The sequence below is a fragment of the Tachypleus tridentatus genome, chromosome 6 (genome assembly GCF_004210375.1).
Source record: "Tachypleus tridentatus isolate NWPU-2018 chromosome 6, ASM421037v1, whole genome shotgun sequence".
Taxonomy (NCBI): Eukaryota; Metazoa; Arthropoda; class Merostomata; order Xiphosura; family Limulidae; genus Tachypleus; species Tachypleus tridentatus.
Genome location: NC_134830.1, coordinates 95636703 through 95655255, shown reverse-complemented (window position 1 = coordinate 95655255; position 18553 = coordinate 95636703). Strand labels below are relative to the sequence as shown.

The following is an 18553-nucleotide window of genomic DNA, read 5'->3' as shown; positions in this document are numbered from 1 at the left end:
TTCATTCTTTAGATATTAACAGACCAGGTGATGTTAATACTGAAGAGAAAGACATTTCCAATATAAAATTGTTTCATTTTCTTATGGAAAATCTAAATAAGATTCACGATAGAGAAATTATTTTGGGACCAAGAGAAATTGAACAACTTGGTAGGAAAATATTTGAAAGAGAAAGGAATCCAAAAGCACCTAGCATACCTTTTCTCTACCAGTGTGGCACAGACATCTTTGTTAAAGGAGGTAGTAAAGACATTTCACCAGTGTTAAAACAGAACTATCAGAATGGGAAACATATCTTGAAAGACGATTATGATGATGAAAATATAGTGAACTGGAGATGTTTTGCAAAGAATGCTTCACCAAACCATGTGTTACTTACTGTAATTCCTGCTTCTTACAAAGACCTAAAGAAGCTTGTTTTAACTAAATTGGAAACAGATGAAAAGTGCTTGAATGCAAGATCTGTGAGACGTGTTGAAAAGGTTGCTGATGCAAATAGTCCACCATCACAGAGAGAAAATGAAACTTGCAGGGTTTTTCATGATGGAAAACCAAAGAGGATGTTCAAAGTAAAAATGAATTGGTAGATGGTGCAACTCTCCCATCACTTGTTGAACACATAATGAAAGGTAATAAACCTGAAAATACTTCCACAAATCAACCATATGGTTTTGTCATATTACCAGTCTACATCTATGATTGCCATCTTGGATCAGTTATTAATCAATGTGTTTATGAAGAAGACTTTAAAAAGTACCAAGATATTTACCAAGACATGACCTTTAAGATTGATAGCTCATACAGTGAGGCAGAGAGCATAGGCTATTCATATTGTGAGTCACAACAGAGCCAAAACTCTAAACAACCATCACCAGAATGTAGGTCAGAGGAAGGAGAAACATATTCTGATAAATTATACCTTAAACAGCACTGTAATCTTATTGAAGCTGTATTTTAAAAGAGCTTTGTTTATGCATTGTTCAGGTATGGTTTGGTTTGCTAATTTGTATCAAGTAAAATATATATATGACGGAATCTGAGCGAAGTATCATTTATATGTACGTGAAACTTAAAATTAATGTTTAGAATACTATTTTATTGTCAATTAAATTAATATGCATGCTAAAATACAAATACACAGCTTAAAAAACACTTAGTTGAAGATTATGCAGACTTTTAATTCATGTTTTGTTTGTTTTGCTGATTTACCTAGGTTTCTTTATCAAGGCCACCACCTTGAAAAACAAGATGTTGAAGCAGTTGTGGATGGAATCTGCCAGGAAAACCTACTAGAAGTGGATATTACTCATTTTTTTGCAGATGATCTGTGGGCATGTAAAAGACTTTAAGGTCAAAATGTCTATGGAAGAGACTTGCAAGTCTTGCTTGTTTGAGCAGGATACACACAAGAAAGGTGGAGATGCCAGTATGATACCAGAAGGAGAAAGGTGTGTAATTAAATATGTGAAACAAAATTAGGGTACCAAGTAAATTTGTGAGTTATCACCCACAATAAGCCATTTATAGGTATTAAAGATGTGCATGTACAAAGTAAATTCAGCCATGGAACAAGATTGAAATTAAACAACTAAACTGAAGAAAAAAGTTACAACATTAAAAACAGTAATTATTTCACAAAACATCATTTTCAAACCACATGACTAAAAGTAAGGTTGAGAAGAAGAAATGTTCTCACAGAAAAGCATTTAAAATTCATTCTGAGGGCCAATATGCTTTAAACTTTTTTTGTATTATAACTTGATCTTTTATACTATACTTTTTTGAAATTATATGTACAAAACTACCCAAGTCAAAAGATGGTGTCCACAAAAGTTATTGTTAATGCTAACAAAGGAAGCATTAACATTAAAAATTGAATTTATGTAATCTTTGAGAATATACCAATGTTGATTGCACTTTATATTGATAATATATGCATGCAATGTTAAAGTAGTGGCTTGTCGCTGCAGTTGCAAGTCATGGTGCAATGGGTGACATGTTTAGCACTTGTTTAGTTCATTATAGAGAATTCCCAACCATTTGATAGATATGCATATATCAAAAATACAATTTAATACTTGCAACTATTTGTGCTAGGGTGGTTACCCCTAATAAACCAGGAAAAGGAAATAATGGAATGGAATGGAAAATAAGATAATTATTAAAATAAGTAACAGAGAATAATAAGTAATTTCTTGAAGTTTTCATTCAAATCCCATCATGCTCATTCCACATTGGAAGTTTATGCAGTTTGTTATGTATTAGTTCTAACTGTATTGTGTTGTGAATACTCTTCTTATTTTGTTAAACAGTCTAAGTGTGATAATTAATACCTGATCTCAACAAATTGACTGCACCTATGTAATTAAATTATTAAAACTTGCAAATCTTGATTGATGCTTCGTGTAGTACATTTTGTACGTGGAAGTTTTGTAAGTTATTTATGTGGTTAGATAGGTTCTTATGTTTGCACATGTATATAATATGTCTGTGCATCCCAGCTTTATATTGTGTTGAGAGTAGAGACTATTTTAAAGAATTTTCTAGAGCTGTAGAAACAATGGATTAAAATGTATACAATATTGTAAAGTCTTGTTGTTATTTGAACAAAAGTTCATTTTTGGACTTAATGAAAATTTTAGTAAAATTGTACACTCTTGTATTAGATGTGAAGGAAACTTTTCTTAAAATTTTATCTGAAGATGCTGAAGTCTACATTTTATTGTAACATCCATTATTATACATAAAATGTGATGTACAATTTTTATTAAAATTTAGTGCTTTAGCAGGTCTCTGGGATTTGCATGTAAAAGTCCAGTTGCACAAAATCCAATCTCTTAACTGTAATGTGAACTTTAGAACTACATAAAATTGTTTGAGCTGCATGTTATAATAGTTCCTAGTTGAAGTAAGCTGAAATAGAAACAACTCTCAACCAAAATTAAACTGATGAATGAGGAAGCCAAAAGAAAACATCAAACTTGCTAGTGTGTGAAATAATTTGCCCCAGAAAATCTAAAGTATTATTCATTATTCAGGAGACATGAATGAAATGTATAATATGACCAAAGAAATTATATTTATTTGTCTTATTCTTGTAAATTAATAATTTAAACCTTTATGGTCAGTCTTTGATTTTTGTTATTTTGTGAAATTAATATATGTGCATCAGATTTTGCTTTGTAAGATGCAATAAATTAATATGTAGAAAAGTAGGGAAAAGTTAAGTGACTACTCTATATTATGCAGTTTTGTTTACTTGTGAAAATAAATTAATTCCTGTTAAATATCCTCAAATTCCTTATGTGGTACTAGAATATTGTAGATACATGTGTATTACAAATAACTGTTTTATAAAAAATAGCATGTTGAAAGTTAATTTGCATTATTTGAGAAGCAAAGAAAAAATTGTGCTCGTTTTGATGATATTTATCATTGGAGCATTCTGTATCTGAGTATGATCTCTATTTTTATTTTTCTATTCTGTTGTTTCCTAATTGGAGGAAAAATTTTCCTTTGGACCTTCTACAATGCCATCATCCTTGTGAACCTCTCCAACTTCATTCAAGCATTAAACAGAAATTCACCAAAGTCTTTCAGACTTTTTTTCATCCCATTCCCTCACTTCCAGACTTTTTTTTTTTCTTTTCAGAACAGCAGGTGCACCAGGTAACATTACAGTTTTATTGAGCTAAGATAATAAGAAAATGTATAATTTGAGTGAGATTATGTTAACCTCATGAGGCTACACTTCTGTAATTTGTAGATTCAAGGTATTTATTACTCTTTGTTTGAAAAATATTTTGTTTTTGCTAGAAACTGTGAGCTTCACTGCCTGTAACTATAATTTTCATTTTCTTTTTACAAATTGTTCCATAAAACAAAAGTTTAGAAGTATGAGTAAAAAGTTTGTGAGACAATGACAAGCTATTTTTTGGTAGTCATGAATCTAAGGTTGTGAATATTCAGTATAGCTTTGCTCCAAAATGAGTTTTGTTTTTGATTAAAATATACTTTTTTCAGTGCCCACAAATAAGCAGAGGCATTTCATAAATTAGGGAATTTTTTTTTATTTGACAGTTAATTTAAATTTATTAAAGCTAGCTTTTGTTGTTTTGACTTCAGTGTTTGCTTGTAATTTATTGGTTTTGAATATTATTATGTGCAATGTAAAATGAAATGTATAATTTAATCATAAAGAATTTTTATTTTCCATTAATTTTCTTTGAAATTTATTCAAGGTGGAATATAATGATGTGGTTGGAGGTATAAATGAACAATCAGATGATAATGAAAATGCAGAAAAGAGTGAAACAGAGACAGATTCTCAGATGGAACTTGTGCCTGATCAAGAACTGAATGGTGTGATTTATTTTTGTAGTTTGCTGTGAATGTTTTAAAGCATAAGTATGAAATATAATTGTATGTAACTTATATTTGAAGTACCACTAAGTAGTCTAAAAATGACTTTCAGTAGCCTAAAAACATATACTGTCAGTATCTTTTGAACTTCAATACATTTCAAAGTATGAAAAAAAAACAACTCATTTTGCTAGTAAGAGCTAATTCAGTTTTATATTATTCCATTTCACATATTTGAAAAACTTTCTTAACAACATCTAATTGAATTTGATCTATACTTGCTCTGATAATGGTAAAGATTGAACTTATCATGCATGAAAAATTTATTTTATAAACTTCTTAAGTAAAATGGACATTTCTGAATAGCAAGAAACATGACATTGTTTTTATGAAAGATTGTACAAACAAACTTGCTGTTCAGTTTTTGCTATTGTATATATGGAAATAACTGCATTACATATACATATTCTAGAATAAAAATTGTTCCTGTATTTAGTGATGAAAATAGTGAAGTTATTTGGAGTTATGTATTACATGTTTTTTATTTTTTCACTACTAAGTTAGCTACTGTTTATATTAATGTAGAAAGCTTTATTTACTTTTGAACTTGTATTTCATTCATGACATGTTATGGATTTGCTTTTCTCAAACATAAAATTTAGCCTTATGGTTATAGTACCCCACTTGCAATCTGTCACTGAAGATACTTGATCTTTAAGCCATGAGGTATTTTAATGTGATGGTCATTCCCGTTAATCATTGGTAAAATAGTAGCCCAAATGTTTCTGGTGGATTGTGTTGATTATTTGCCTACTTTGTAGCCAATGTCTCCAAAATTAGTGACTGCTGATGCTGAAAGTTTTGTGGTTTTGTGTAAAATTAAAGAAAACAAACATGAAACTGCAACAGAACCAATTGTGAAAAACTGCATAGTAATACTTTTGATGTGTTCAATTTAAATGCAATGTTAATATTAAATAAACCACAAGACTACCATATCATTCATATTCCCCTCTCCCCTTGTATATTTACTGTTAGTAAGAATTGTGGGAAGTTCTTTCGAGCAAGTGGAGTATTACTTACCACATTTTTACCCTTTAAAGTTTTGTGTTTGGCAGGTGGATGAAAGTGTTCTTTAAGTAATAAAAAGAATTGCAGTTTACAGTATTTTTACTTTAAATTTTGTTTATTCACCTAAAGAGATACTGTACATTATTTATCAATAACAATGAATATACAATGTGATTTATATTTGATGTTTTGATTATATTTAAAAGGAAAATAGGTACGTGTATGAATAATTTCAATGCGAGTTGTTATTGTGAAATATAAATATTTAAGGAAGTTATCCTGTTTCTTTGTGATCTTAGAATAATTTTCATAACTTTAGATTTTCCACCTAAAGAGAGTGAAGCACCACCCTCTTGTGAAGAAGCTAGCAGTTTTTCAGAGGACACAAGTATTGGTAGGCAGTCTGCCTTATCTTCACTTGAAGATGAAGATGAGAAGAATATTCGGCAGAATATAGGAGTTTCTATTCCACCACTTTTTGTTCATTTGATATGCTTAGTACGAACAAACCATAATGTTGGAAACTGTTCTTTAAAATCTGCCCACCTGTCTCGGTAAGATACTGTGTTCTACAATTTTGTGATTTTGTAAGTAATAGCCTAAAATCAGGAATTTAAATGTATTGTAAGAATCCAGAGTGTTTTGTACACATATAAAATATTTTAAACCATAAACATTTTGGTAAGATGTGCATATCTTAATTAAGATGAGCAATTTATAATGGTTAAATTAAGATAGTATGCTTAATAAAAACAAATATCTAATAGTGCCTTATATAATAGCTATCTTGTAAACATAATGGGTTTATTTGCAACTTTTTAGGATGTATAATTAAATCTAGACCTCATGGTTGTTGGTCTAATTACACGTTGAGATCCTCACCCTGTTGAACTATGCATTTATAGAAATACCATCTGCCTTTGCATCATTAGCCATAGTTAACACTGCCTGCCTGTAGTAAAACCATCTGCTTAGCAACACAGTCTCCCTGTAGTAACTTATAGTGGTATCAAACTATGAAATCACTCTATCCCCTAAAACAGTTGCACCTTCATTTATTACTTTGTGGAACAGTGTCTCCTAACAACATGTTCCCCATTGAGCAACACTCAAACTATGATGTTGTATAACATCTCTTAACAACACGTTCTGTGGCAGCAGAGAACTTCCATTGTTAAATGTTATATTGGCATAACAAATTCCACCTGTCAAGTGTCATAGTGGCTCAGCAGTTTGCCCCTATCATTGCACCTTATGCTGTGACGTCATCTTTAGCAGTATATACCTCCTGAGGCAGTCTGTGCATAGAACTGTTCTGCTACTTTCACATAGTGCAAATATTTTTGGTTATTGATTTTCATCCAGTTTTCTGATAGTTCGTATACAGAAAGAAAATGCGAACTGTTGGAGTTTTGACACTGGTTCATTACTGATACTTAGAGTAAAGTCTTGCTAAGGAAATCTCATTTTCGTTTTTTATATTTTTTTAGCCTGCTGATCTTGTATGCATCACTCCTTTAATTTTCTTTTATTTAAAAACAGTATCTGTACAAAATGGAATAAGAAAATTATATACAAATATTGGCAAAAACTTTTGTACACCACGTCCTAGCTGTTCCAAAGACAATTCAGATGCTGACAATAAAGTAAAATGTCTATGTTGATGTGGTACTCTGTGACCTGTTGCCCAAGTCCAATTGGTGAGTGCTATACCATACTTCGAGTGTATGAAAAAGCTATCAACATCATTTTTCCAATATGTGTGTTGAAAAAGGCTAAGTTTCTATGAAGGTAATACCTTATGTCAGGCATGTTATTTCTATTAGATATGATGATGAGGTTGTTGTGTGTGACAGACAGAAGCCAAACTGTGTATTCAGTCAGTGCTGTATGCAAGAATTTTGCAGCTTTTGGAAGTAACTACTATTATAACAACCTCAGTCAAGGAAAAACGTTCATGCTTTCCACCATTGATCTCAAATGATATTTTCTCTGGAGGATAGGAGATGTTGCAGTAGAGGTCTTTTCAATAACCTAACTTCAATTCAAGTACAGGTAACTTACTTATCTTGTACAGTAAGAAACAATTTGGTTCAGTATATATACGATGTAGCTGCATAAAATCCTTTTATGTGGGGAAGCAATAAAAAGGAAAGGCTGAAATTAGGAAACCCAATAGATAGCATATTTACTTATTTTGACTTAGAAATTTTAGGAGTGAATCTATGCTACTTTGAAATATTTTCTTCAGCAATGTTGGAGAGCTAATAAAAAGTTATGATGCACTAATAGCAGGAAAGTACTGACAGATCTTAATGTATAATGACATTTTATTAAGGACATATGAAATTGGCCAGGGTTTCTACTTCAGCAGTATAATGATTGTGAGCATATGACCAATGTAGAAAAACCTACCAGGAGAGGAACAGTCAGGTGGAACACTAGAATTCTGCCTTATCTTGCCTAAATCGTTGTTCTGAACATACGTACAGGCAACCAAGCAATCCTTAGCATTGTGTGACATGCTACAGAGCATTTGGATAAAGATTTCATTAACGTTCATTAATAGTTTATGTTATCCAGGTGTTTTGCAAAGGATTTACCCCAAGTACTAATATGTGCATTTATATCATCGTATACTGCCATTATAGTTCAGCCTATTGTAAGTTCGTAGACCTAAATAAGCTCCTAAGTTTACTTGAATCAAATTTTTCAGGTAAAACATTGTTTCCCAATGTTGTTATATTTATTTCCATAACTTTATTCACTTAGCCTCACCCAAATACTAAGTTTAAATGAGGAACTTTAAATCCTCTTGAAATCAACTAATATAAGTATGCTTGAAAATGACAGTGTAGAATATTAATGCATAAGCCATAGTTTGAACCTAACTTTGGCCTGTATCATTTAAATGCGTCAACATTGTAAAGTAATACATAGTTTTTACTAATGAATCCAAACCTCATTTGTATAAATTTTACATTCAAACTCATGATGAGGAATCCAGTTCAAGGCAAGTACATTTATTTACTGTTTAAACTTACTTTAAAGGTTTTTTATTACCCATTCATGTTTCTCAAATTTTAATAGTTCGTTTGTGTAATTTTTATAGTTTTTATGGTGTTTTAATACAGTAGCTTCATAACTGATGTTAGTAGTAGTCATGATTAAAGAGAAGCAGGGCATAATAGAATTGTATTTTGTTTTTAGTGTGAAAGATTTGATAGGAATACATGGAAAAAACTTAGAGACAATGTGTTTATTCTTTAGGGGAAACAGTTTCTTCATTAGAGGAGCCTGGCTCCAATATTAATCTGGATGATCTTGATGTGTTGTGCTTGACTTTACATCCTGAAATGGACGAACTGGTAGAAGTGGATAAAACTGTGTATACAGTGTCCTATTGTAGCACCTCACCAATGCCAGAGTCTGAACCTTTGAAATCTATTGATGAAGATGAGGATGATTTGTCAGCATCTCATTCAGAGTAAACAACCTTGTTTACAGTATTTTTATAAAAACTGATGAGTACTTAGTAGATAACTTTATCTTTTAACCTGATTCTATGTATGTATGTATTCTTTATATATATGCTTGAGAAATTCTACTAAAAATTATTTTTCGTTAAAAAATAAGGTCATGTAATACTTGGCACTACTTTATGCAGATGCTTACCTTAAGCTGCATATAAAAACATGACAATCACAGTAAACTATTACTTCACTGATGTCATGTTAATTAGTGCCTCTACCATACTGGGGGCAGGAATGCTAACTTCAAGAGAAGTTTTATCTTACCCCAAATGGTTGTACCTTTTTTCATTTTTTATTTTATATTTCATGTTTTTATGGGGGTTTTTTATTCTCATTTTAACTTGGGAGAGCATTCACCATCTCACAACTGTCTGCAAGCAGTGAAAGGTGATATAGATTTGGGACATTGTGGGCTTGAGCACCTGCATCTCTCTCTCCAATTTCTAATCTTCTTATGTGAGACTAGCAAAATGGAGGTTAAGACTGTAACATGAAACAATATTTCTTTGTTCAAATTAGCTCTTAAATTCTTACTATCTGCATCATTATAAGTTGTAAATTACATGCAGCTTGCTTTAACGAAAAAATTATGTTACCCATGAGCTATTACAACCTGCTCTTGTGGCTTTATAACCATTTTTTATATTATAATTTTACATACTCTAATCTTAACTAACCTAAAAAATACACCTATTTTTACATTCCAGTTACTTTTATACTTATACCTAAATAACAAACATTAAAAAAAAGAAATAAAATACTCAAATAATCTCCTTTCTTTTTTTTCTTGATCTTTTCTATTAGTTAGCTCTGTAACCAAACAAATTTCATACTTTTTTGAGGGGTGGTGGATAAAATAGGGTTGATGACATGCTAAGAGTTTGTTTGTTTTTGAATTTTGCACAAAGCTACTTGAGGTCTATCTCTGCTAGCCATCCCTAATTTAGCAGTGTAAGACTAGAGGGAAGGCAGCTAGTCCTCACCAACCACTGTCAACTCTTGGGCTACTCTTTTACCAATGAATAGTGGGATTGACCCTCACTTATAACGCCCCCACGGCTGAAAGGGCGAGCATGTTTGGCTCGACGGGGTTGCGAACCCGCAACCCTCAGATTACGAGTCGCACTCCTTAATACGCCGGGCCCATAAAAAGCTAGCATATTTGGTGTGATGGGGATCTGAACTCACGTGCTAGGAGAAAATGTATCACGCATGACACAATAGGGGGAATTTAGGATTTTTTTGAAGTATTACCTTATAGAATTAAGAATTTAAAACTTGTGTATTTGAAACCTAGTGCTTGGCTTATGCTTCTCTACTGAAGATACTGTAATTATTTTCCAAATGCTGTTCTATAAAGAACAGAAAAGCAAATTGAAACATTAAACAAATAACTGTGAAATTATGAATGTAACCAAACAATCTTTTAACCTTTTCTATGATAAATTAAAAGTTTTCTACATGTTTTCTGTTGGTTAATGACAGGATCTGCTGTTAGTGATATGGTTGAGAAAATAAAAAATACATTATTAACATTTGTCTAAGAAACAAAAAATTTTTGTTTGTTGAAGAGGTTCTAGAGGTTATTCAAATAAAATATGAATAATTCCAAAGAGTTTAAATTTAAATGGCTACAGTACATAAATAACGTTTCTAGTAGAAATACAATTAATGTCATTATTTGTGTACAAGAAACTTGTAAATTTAACAAAATGTTAGCAGTTTTTGGCATGAATATGGTAAGAAATTTCAGTTGCAAGTTTAAATTCCAATACAACCCCAGCAAATTGCAAGATCCCAGGTCCCATTGCTGTAAGTAGTTATTCAGTGATTATTCTAAAACGTAACTGTGAAATACTAACTGTTAATAGATTTATAATCCTTCTATTTAATTTAAAATTTACGTTTTGCCATTCTATACATCAGCGTTTGATTATATTTTTTTGTCAAAGAAATGTTTGAAATTTGTTTAGGAGGTTTTGGATATTAAGAAATTGAATGTTTAGAAGATAATTAATTTTAATCATACACATCTAAATATCTTTTTCACTTGGAGCAGTTAAAGTGCATGGAAAAACTTTTAGTGAAAATACTTCATTAAAAGTTCTGATTTAATGACTACAAGTAACATAATGCTGGTGAAACCTGCAAAAATTACATGAATAAATATATTAGAACTTACTGTTTGAAAACTCTGAAGGTCAATTTTGATTGAGATTTTAGGTCAAACCTAGTGAGCTCAGTATAAAAAGCAAGAAAGACACCTTTTTAGATTTATGTTTTTTGTTGTATTTTATTTACCTAGTTAGAAACTTGAAAATAACATCTTCATGTGTATTTTGCTTTGAGTGTGACTTAACCAACAAAAACACATCTATGTAAGTAGTTAAATTATAAGTCATTCTTGTATTTTTTTCTATAGTGTTTCATTTGGTGATAGTTTTTCTTTTTTTTACAAAGTGCAGATTCATGATATACAAAGAGTGAAGTAGGCTTTATTTTCAAGTAATTACAAAAGCTATGATGTAACAAGTAACAACAAACACTTGTGTAATTGCATATTTCTTGGATTACAAATGTGTTATAAGACTGATGGCAATTATTACGAGAGTTAAAAACAAATATTGAATTAAATTATTTCTTTATTATAAAAATTGGATTTAGAAAAAAATTGATTTAATTAGCTCGTAGAATAGGTTATGGCACAATACAAGAAAATTCCCCAACCACTGGTCCACTCCAACCTTCTCTCCACACAAAAGAATTGTCTGTTTCAGTTATCACATCTCCTCAAGAACCTTCCTCCTCCTTTAAAGTAAGTGTAATTTATTACAAATTTTGTTTTAGTAAAATTAAGTATAATAAAAGTTAATGTATAACTAGATACAAGTTTTTATATATAGTTTTTTTGTGTTAAAAGTTGTAAAAGTACATAAATAGTTTCTTCTTTTCAAGAACTTTGGTTTTAGCCATTTTGAATCTGTGTGTGTTCACTACCATTTAAAGATTTGTGAATAATTGTTAAAAAAACAAACTTTTTAATCACAAGAATATGTTAAAAGTGATGGACTATTAAGCACAGATATGCATAAAGATAAAACAACAACTGCATCACAATTACAGCATTGGTATGAAATAAAAACAAGGGAAATGATTAAATAGTCCAATTTAAGGCTTATACTATATTGTCAAGGTACTTTAAAAATGTTTTGGAAAGTGTAATACAGTGAAGCGCCATTAAGCTGCGGACCAGTAAACCGAGAAATCGCTTAAGCCACTGTAGCAAGTCTTGTCCCAAAATTTTTGATGTATAAAAAGCCAGGTAGTAGATTTAAAAGTTTCTCACACTCTCCTTGTCGTTGACACTGACATGACAAAGGTGAGCGAGGATTATCGCAGCTTACGAATTTAATCCTGGCTTTATAACTTTAAGGATATATTTAAAATGATTTGCTTTGATTTGGGAAATAAATAAAATATATTACAATAGAAATCGACCATTAATCTACCTTATCTGCTCTCTATGCCAGCTTTATGGAGGCTGCCATTATTATAAATGATCACACAATGGCCCGGATGAGGCTCCTTGGCGGAGCTGTTGGCGACTTCGGCTTTTCAGTCACAAAGGTTTAAGCCGCAGCTTAACGGCGCCCCACTGCATGCAAATACCTAATATCTTACACATCTGTAATGTATATATTTCCAATTTATATCATGCTTAATCTTGTTGAGGTTGTGTAAAATCCACCATAGTTTTAACTTTCTTTAACATGAGTAAGTCCACAAAGTTACCTTATGTTGTTTGGACCAGTCTTAACATGGTATTTAGTGTGCTTGGACTGTGAATCTGAGAATTCATAGTTTGTAGCCTACAAAATCACACCCACTTGGTGGTGTTGAAGGGTCCAACCCTAACACACCATTTTGGCCTTGAATCCCTATAGACAGGCAGCCTTGGAGTGCCTCCTTGGATATTCCCAACAGGTGTTGTGGATGTATCTGATGCTGGTGTTTGGCATTGTAGTGTGTGTGGTTAGTGGGCACCAAAATATTCCTCTTTTTATTATGGATCCTCCAAATAAAATAGTGAAAAACAGTCCACAGGTAAACGACCACGCCTTGAAGATTCTGAGCATTAGTCTTCAACATTTGTAACACCTGTTGAACCTCATTTTCTTTCAGCAAAACCTTTAGGGCAAATGTCTCCCTTTTTCATTCATGGGACTTGCTGGCTCTCCAAAGAAGCTTCTATCTGGTGACACATTGGGAGAAACCTCCACATCTCAATACAGTGAACTCATCTTGTATTACTTATTGATGTTACACCTCATGCTACTTTGAATTCATCATGATGAGTTAATTGTTGAGAGGGATTTGAAGAACATCCCTGAGTCAGAGATTGTCACTGTTTTCTCCACCCAAGGAGTTTCTGCAGTAAGACACACCTCCACTCGCAAAGATGGAGCTACAATCCTCATTCTGACATCTACAGCACCACATCCACCTGCCACCATCAAGGCAGGTTATCTTAATTGCAAGGCATTGCCATAGATTCAAAACTCTCTCGGATGTTTTCCAGTGTCAGTGGTTTGGTCACTCGAAGACGTCATATCGTGGCTTCTTGATGTGTGCTCGTTGCAGTGCCAAGGACCATGTTGACTTTGAGTGTGAAATGGACAGTCATTGCATCAATAGCAATGGCTCTTGCCCAAGATGGTTGGAAGAAAAAGAGGTGCAGTGTTTGAAAAAGATTTAAAACATTACTTACGCTGCTGTTGCACATTGTTCCACGGTGCCTCCAAAAGGATCATTCTCAAAACAAATTAATTAAATCCCAAGATCCACTTAATTTGGTTCTGGGTAAGGGCATTTCCTGGGGTACATCTTCTCCCACCTCAAGATGCAAAATGATCATTCATTCATGTCCTCAGTTGCTGAAATCTTCTTCCAACAGTAAAGACCTTCTCAATTGACCTCCCTTGAGTAAAGACAGTAAAGAAAAAAAGACATGGTCATAAACAGAAAGGTTCTCCAACCAATTTGCTTACACATAAATAAGAACAGCCACCTTGATTCAATGGAACTGTCGAGGTTTACGTTCTAATCTGGATGATATCAAAACACTGATTGCTTTCTACCGTCCTGTATGTCTTTCCTTACAAAAGAACAGTTATGAAACCTGCTGATACAATCACCTTTCAGTGGTTGTGTGATGGACAAGTGCATGGAGGGGTAGCACTGTTGGTTGATCAGCATGTGCCCAACCTGTCTTTGCCACTCAACACACCCTTGGATGCTGTAGCTATCCATGTTTCCTTGGATTATACCATCACTGTTTGTTCTCTCTACCCATTGCCTGGAGAGACCTTGATGCTCTCATTGAATAGTTGCAGTTTCCCTTTTTAATTCTGGAGAAGTGCTGATATTGATAAGGAAGTTCACTCTGTAGAAAGTATGCTTTCAGATTACAACCTTTCTCTTTTTAATAGTGGTTATTGAACTTATTTTCAGTCCTAGTCAGTCCTTTATGGTTATTGATCTCTCAGTTTGCTCCCCTTCACTATTCTCCCATATTTCATTGAGGGCTGGCAATAATCCATGAGGCAGTGATCATTTTCCTGTAATTGTGAGAGAGACTGGCCCTGATCAATGCCACTCAACCCAAGAAGCTGGATCACGTAAATTGGCTCTCTTTTCACTGCTCTCACAGAACTTGATCTTGCCATCATCTATAAGCCATCAGTAACTAACTGTATTATACGAGCATAATACTCAATGTATTACTAACACCTCAACACGTTTTCCATTATATGCTCGTCAGTGGTGGAATATCAGTTTAATACCCTGGTACAGCTAATACCTGCATCTTGTCTTATCGTAAGTATAGATTTCTGTAGTTTCTGGAAATATACACACTTGTTTTATATTTAGAGTATTACCTTCTAGTACCCGTGCCTACGAAAATATATAGATCAGCAAGACACAGTGAAGTCTATCAAATGAGCACGAGCTATTTTATTCTGTTGAATGTAAAATACTATAACTTTTATTGATTTTACTTCCCTGGCAGTTGTCTACCAGTTTACTGATAGCAAATTTCAAACAATTCAACTATGAAATTTGTCACTGGTAGCCTCACACTTGAGATTATCAGTCATTTGCAAGGTAAAATACTTATATAACAACAAGGTCATTAAACACTGTAAACTCAAAACAACAAACATTTCAAAGATAAATATCTTAAATATTCTTAACAGAAGCAGAAAAATTTGCACAGCACAGCACTTAGGAAAGGAACAGAGTCCCAACACCACACCCCCGACCACTGTACCAACTCCCTTATTCACAATGTTAAAGCTGTGGTGAGGGTTTTCCCATAACTGCAATAAAAGCAGCAATATTTTTTAGCATTATTAACAAAATAATATACTACACGAGCCCGGCATGGCCTGGTGGGTTAAGGTGTTTGACTCGTAACCTGAGAGTCGCGGATTCGAATCCCCGTTGCCCCAAATATGCTTGCCCTTTCAGCCATGGGGGTGTTATAATGTAACAGTCTATCCAAACATTGGCAGTGGGTGGTGATCACTAGCTGCTTTCCCTCTAAATTAGGGAAGATCTCATGTAGCTTTGTGCGACATTCAAAAACAAATAATATACTAGACTTATAAAGTTACAAAGATTTACAAGCCAAATATTAATAAAACCACATTTTTGAACAACAGCTGTTTATTAAAGTAAGAAACATAACTAAACACATTGGAATAATTACAGGCAAACCCTAATAAGAAATTTTGAAGCTTTAACCTATTTAAATATGGTTTTAGAAGCCTATATCTATGTATGGAAAGTTTGTAAAGTTATGTGATCTCCATGATCAGCCTCCTCATCCTGTGTAATTAAGTTTAGTACTATCATAGATACAATGAAAATTACCACTCAAAAACTTAACTGTTAAGCATTTTATAGAAGGAATTTGATGTGCAACTGTTTCTCTTAAGTTAACCACTGATCTCACATAAGAGTAGTGCTTTTACTGAGATTTACTTTGAGTATGTAAAGAATAATAAAAAAGTCTGAGGACAACTGTCTCTTAATATACTGAAGTTAGCAATTCTTACATTCTTGGTCTGTAAAATAAATATGCATAGTCTCACAAGTAACAGTGATTATACCATCCAAGACACAATGCATTCAAAGCTTATTATTATTAAAAACCTTCTTGGATTAGAGAAATTTCACATTTTTTTCTCTTTTTAATGGAGATTTTCCTAAAATCAGTTGAAAGGTATAACAGATCTTTTTTGAATATATTATTATTAAAGGGTAAAAATGACCATCAAAAAAACAGTTCAATATACCAATAAAGAAATTTAAAACACTTGATAAAAAAAAAGAAGGCCCTCTTCTGCAATTGAATTTGGGTGGTAATTAGGTAGGCTAGAAAAGGATGTCACAATTTCCAGTATATAGGGTACAGCCCAAAATCTTGATTTATTAACATCAAAAATAAAATTCACTGCCAAAAAGAATTTGTCTATTAATAGTAGACAAATAGTAATCAGCTATGAAAATACAAGAGTTTAGAAGGTTGGCTGAACTGTCCCTCTTTCATAAAATACTAGAATTATTCATATTCGCTTAAACGAGCCTTATTTGACAATATCTGTCAACAGAATGCAAGATATCGATGGAGAAGACACCTTTTTAAAGTTAAGAACCAGATAATGTATCCACTATCATGTGTTGTGTGGAATTTTGTAAGGAGGAAGAAGATACAGAATTTACTCTCCATTAGCCTGGAAATTATAGCAGATTCAGCCACACTGGTGAGCAATTCAGATATCACAAGAGGTTTAAATTTCTATACTAAATTTTAAAAAAGGTGTACTGGAAAGCTCTATTTACGTACCAACCCACTAAATATCTTCCTTGCAAAAAAGTTTTACAATTATCTGTATCTAACTTAAGGTAATGATACTTACTAAACAAATAATAAAAGGATATATATAGAACATGGTAAGACAAAAGACCCATTACTACCACAGTTAAATCCTATAATATTAAGAATGTCGTTTTAAAGGTCTCTAAAACATTAATAGAAACACAAACCTGAAAGTGAGTTTTTGTCTTCCCTCTTGCTTAGTCCAATACCCTGAATGTCCTTGACAAAGTGTTTCATTCAGTCTATAATAACACAAAAGTGTTTTGTTATTTTGCACTTCAAACTACAAATGTACTGGTAATGAATTATTAATAATAGATATTGTAACCCTTTAATTTTTTATTTTTCCTAGTTATATATAGCATTATTTCATATCTTTATTATACTAATTAGGCTGCAATCTCCCACAAACTCAAAATACCCAATTACACATTTTTATAAACAATGAACACTGTCAGTTTATATACAGAAAAAAAATACTTTAAAAATATTATATAAAAATACAAGAAATGACAGTATATGCTTCACCTGATTAAAAAAAATTAAATCTGTGTGCTTTACTGAATACAACAATATCAGCAAGTGTCTCAGAAAGAATAAGTTACACAACAAATTAACATTAACAAACCTCAGATAGAATACTGATCCAGATCTTTCTTGATATACAAACATATTCTTCCTATTATTGACAGAAAAATGGATTTAGCATTGCCCGGAGAGCTCGGATCCCTATTCAACACAAATTTAAATTTCAGATTTGGAAAGTTGGAGAATTGGAAAATAATAATTAAAATATAACATAAGGAACAGAAATAAGCATTTTACATCCATAATATAATAATAGAAAAACAATTAAGTGCATGTCTTAACAAATATCAATTTTAAAATAAAACTATGCACACACTATTTCCATGTACCTTAAGAGTTCTCTGGACATAATACTTTTGTCATATCATTACTACTGAAAAAACAGGTTATTAAATAATTTATTTCAATCCTTTGTAACCTCTTCTTAACATAATAAATGTTCTCTAGTACTATTATGTGACTAAATATAAATTAGGTATTTTTAACTTAAATGCTACAGCTTATTTATTTAAAAGTAAATTAAAGATTTTGAAATATTTATATCTTCAAAAAATGTTATAATGATAAGTCATCAAGTTATACCTATTTCTAAAGTTATATTTGACACTAATATAATTTTCAGAGCCTTCAGTGTACCTCTTGAAACAACACTGTGACTTGGTCCTGTATTCAACCTAGGATGAAGAGTGAAGTGAGTTTCCCAAACGACTCCACGATCAAACGTTCCAGGCATAAACTTCATGGTGGCTTCTAAGTAGCTTCGTTGTTCTGGAGCATTGTGTTCTACAGAGTGAAGTTAAAATTAATAATAACTAGTAAAACTATAAACAGATAATGTATAAAATCAGCAATCCATCAGTAATGCACAAATTGAAATTATACAATACTTTTGTAAGAGTGGTCACAGAACTTCACATGTAAATGGTGTAGGTAATAAAAGGTCTACATACCGTCTGCTCCTAACATACTACTTTTCCTGAGGATAAGAAACCTCCTTGTTGTTTCCATGTCTTCACTAGCTTCCGGTACCAGCAACTGGTTGCACATACGTGAT

General features: G+C 32.3%; 2 protein-coding genes and 1 long non-coding RNA gene across 13 annotated transcripts in view; 2 read left to right on the top strand and 1 right to left on the bottom strand.

The window, feature by feature from the left end:
- LOC143253097 (uncharacterized) overlaps nucleotides 1-1449 on the top strand; it is a 107374-nt gene extending 105925 nt beyond the window's left edge. For 5 of the 6 annotated variants that reach the window (XM_076506347.1, XM_076506344.1, XM_076506348.1 and 2 more), the window contains one exon: nucleotides 13-151. In XM_076506347.1, the coding sequence (XP_076362462.1) occupies nucleotides 13-66 (54 nt within the window). In that variant the 3' untranslated portion in view covers nucleotides 67-151. Of the gene's footprint in view, nucleotides 1-12 lie in introns of all 6 variants that reach the window. The other variant, XM_076506343.1, reaches the window with a different exon arrangement.
- Nucleotides 1321-18454, top strand: LOC143253096 (uncharacterized). Of its 6 annotated transcripts, none has more exons than XM_076506342.1 (8): nucleotides 1321-1448; nucleotides 3570-3669; nucleotides 4242-4362; nucleotides 5753-5987; nucleotides 8704-8920; nucleotides 11651-11781; nucleotides 16643-16795; nucleotides 18122-18454. In XM_076506342.1, exons 1-5 carry the CDS (start codon nucleotides 1321-1323, stop codon nucleotides 8744-8746), a joined length of 627 nt encoding a protein of 208 aa, XP_076362457.1. In that variant the 3' UTR covers nucleotides 8747-8920; nucleotides 11651-11781; nucleotides 16643-16795; nucleotides 18122-18454. The 6 variants fall into 6 exon arrangements, with proteins under 6 accessions (XP_076362457.1, XP_076362454.1, XP_076362453.1 ...); XM_076506339.1 differs by having other exon boundaries at nucleotides 3504-3669; nucleotides 11663-11781; XM_076506338.1 differs by having other exon boundaries at nucleotides 3504-3669.
- On the bottom strand, nucleotides 11232-18241 carry LOC143253100 (uncharacterized). Its single transcript, XR_013029375.1, has 4 exons — nucleotides 18082-18241; nucleotides 17540-17640; nucleotides 17079-17153; nucleotides 11232-11774 (listed from the first exon to the last, which is right to left on the bottom strand). It is a non-coding gene; the product is annotated as an uncharacterized LOC143253100 (long non-coding RNA).
- Nucleotides 18455-18553: the final 99 nt, after the last annotated feature.

Excerpts from the sequence above, each read along its gene's own strand:
- LOC143253096 (XM_076506341.1), top strand. The coding sequence starts at position 1,321 with ATGATCTGTGGGCATGTAAAAGACTTTAAGGTCAAAATGTCTATGGAA. Across the intron at positions 1,449-3,503 it reads ATGATACCAGAAGGAGAAAG|GAAAAATTTTCCTTTGGACC; the intron begins GTGTGTAATTAA and ends TCCTAATTGGAG. Across the intron at positions 5,988-8,703 it reads AAATCTGCCCACCTGTCTCG|GGGAAACAGTTTCTTCATTA; the intron begins GTAAGATACTGT and ends TTTATTCTTTAG.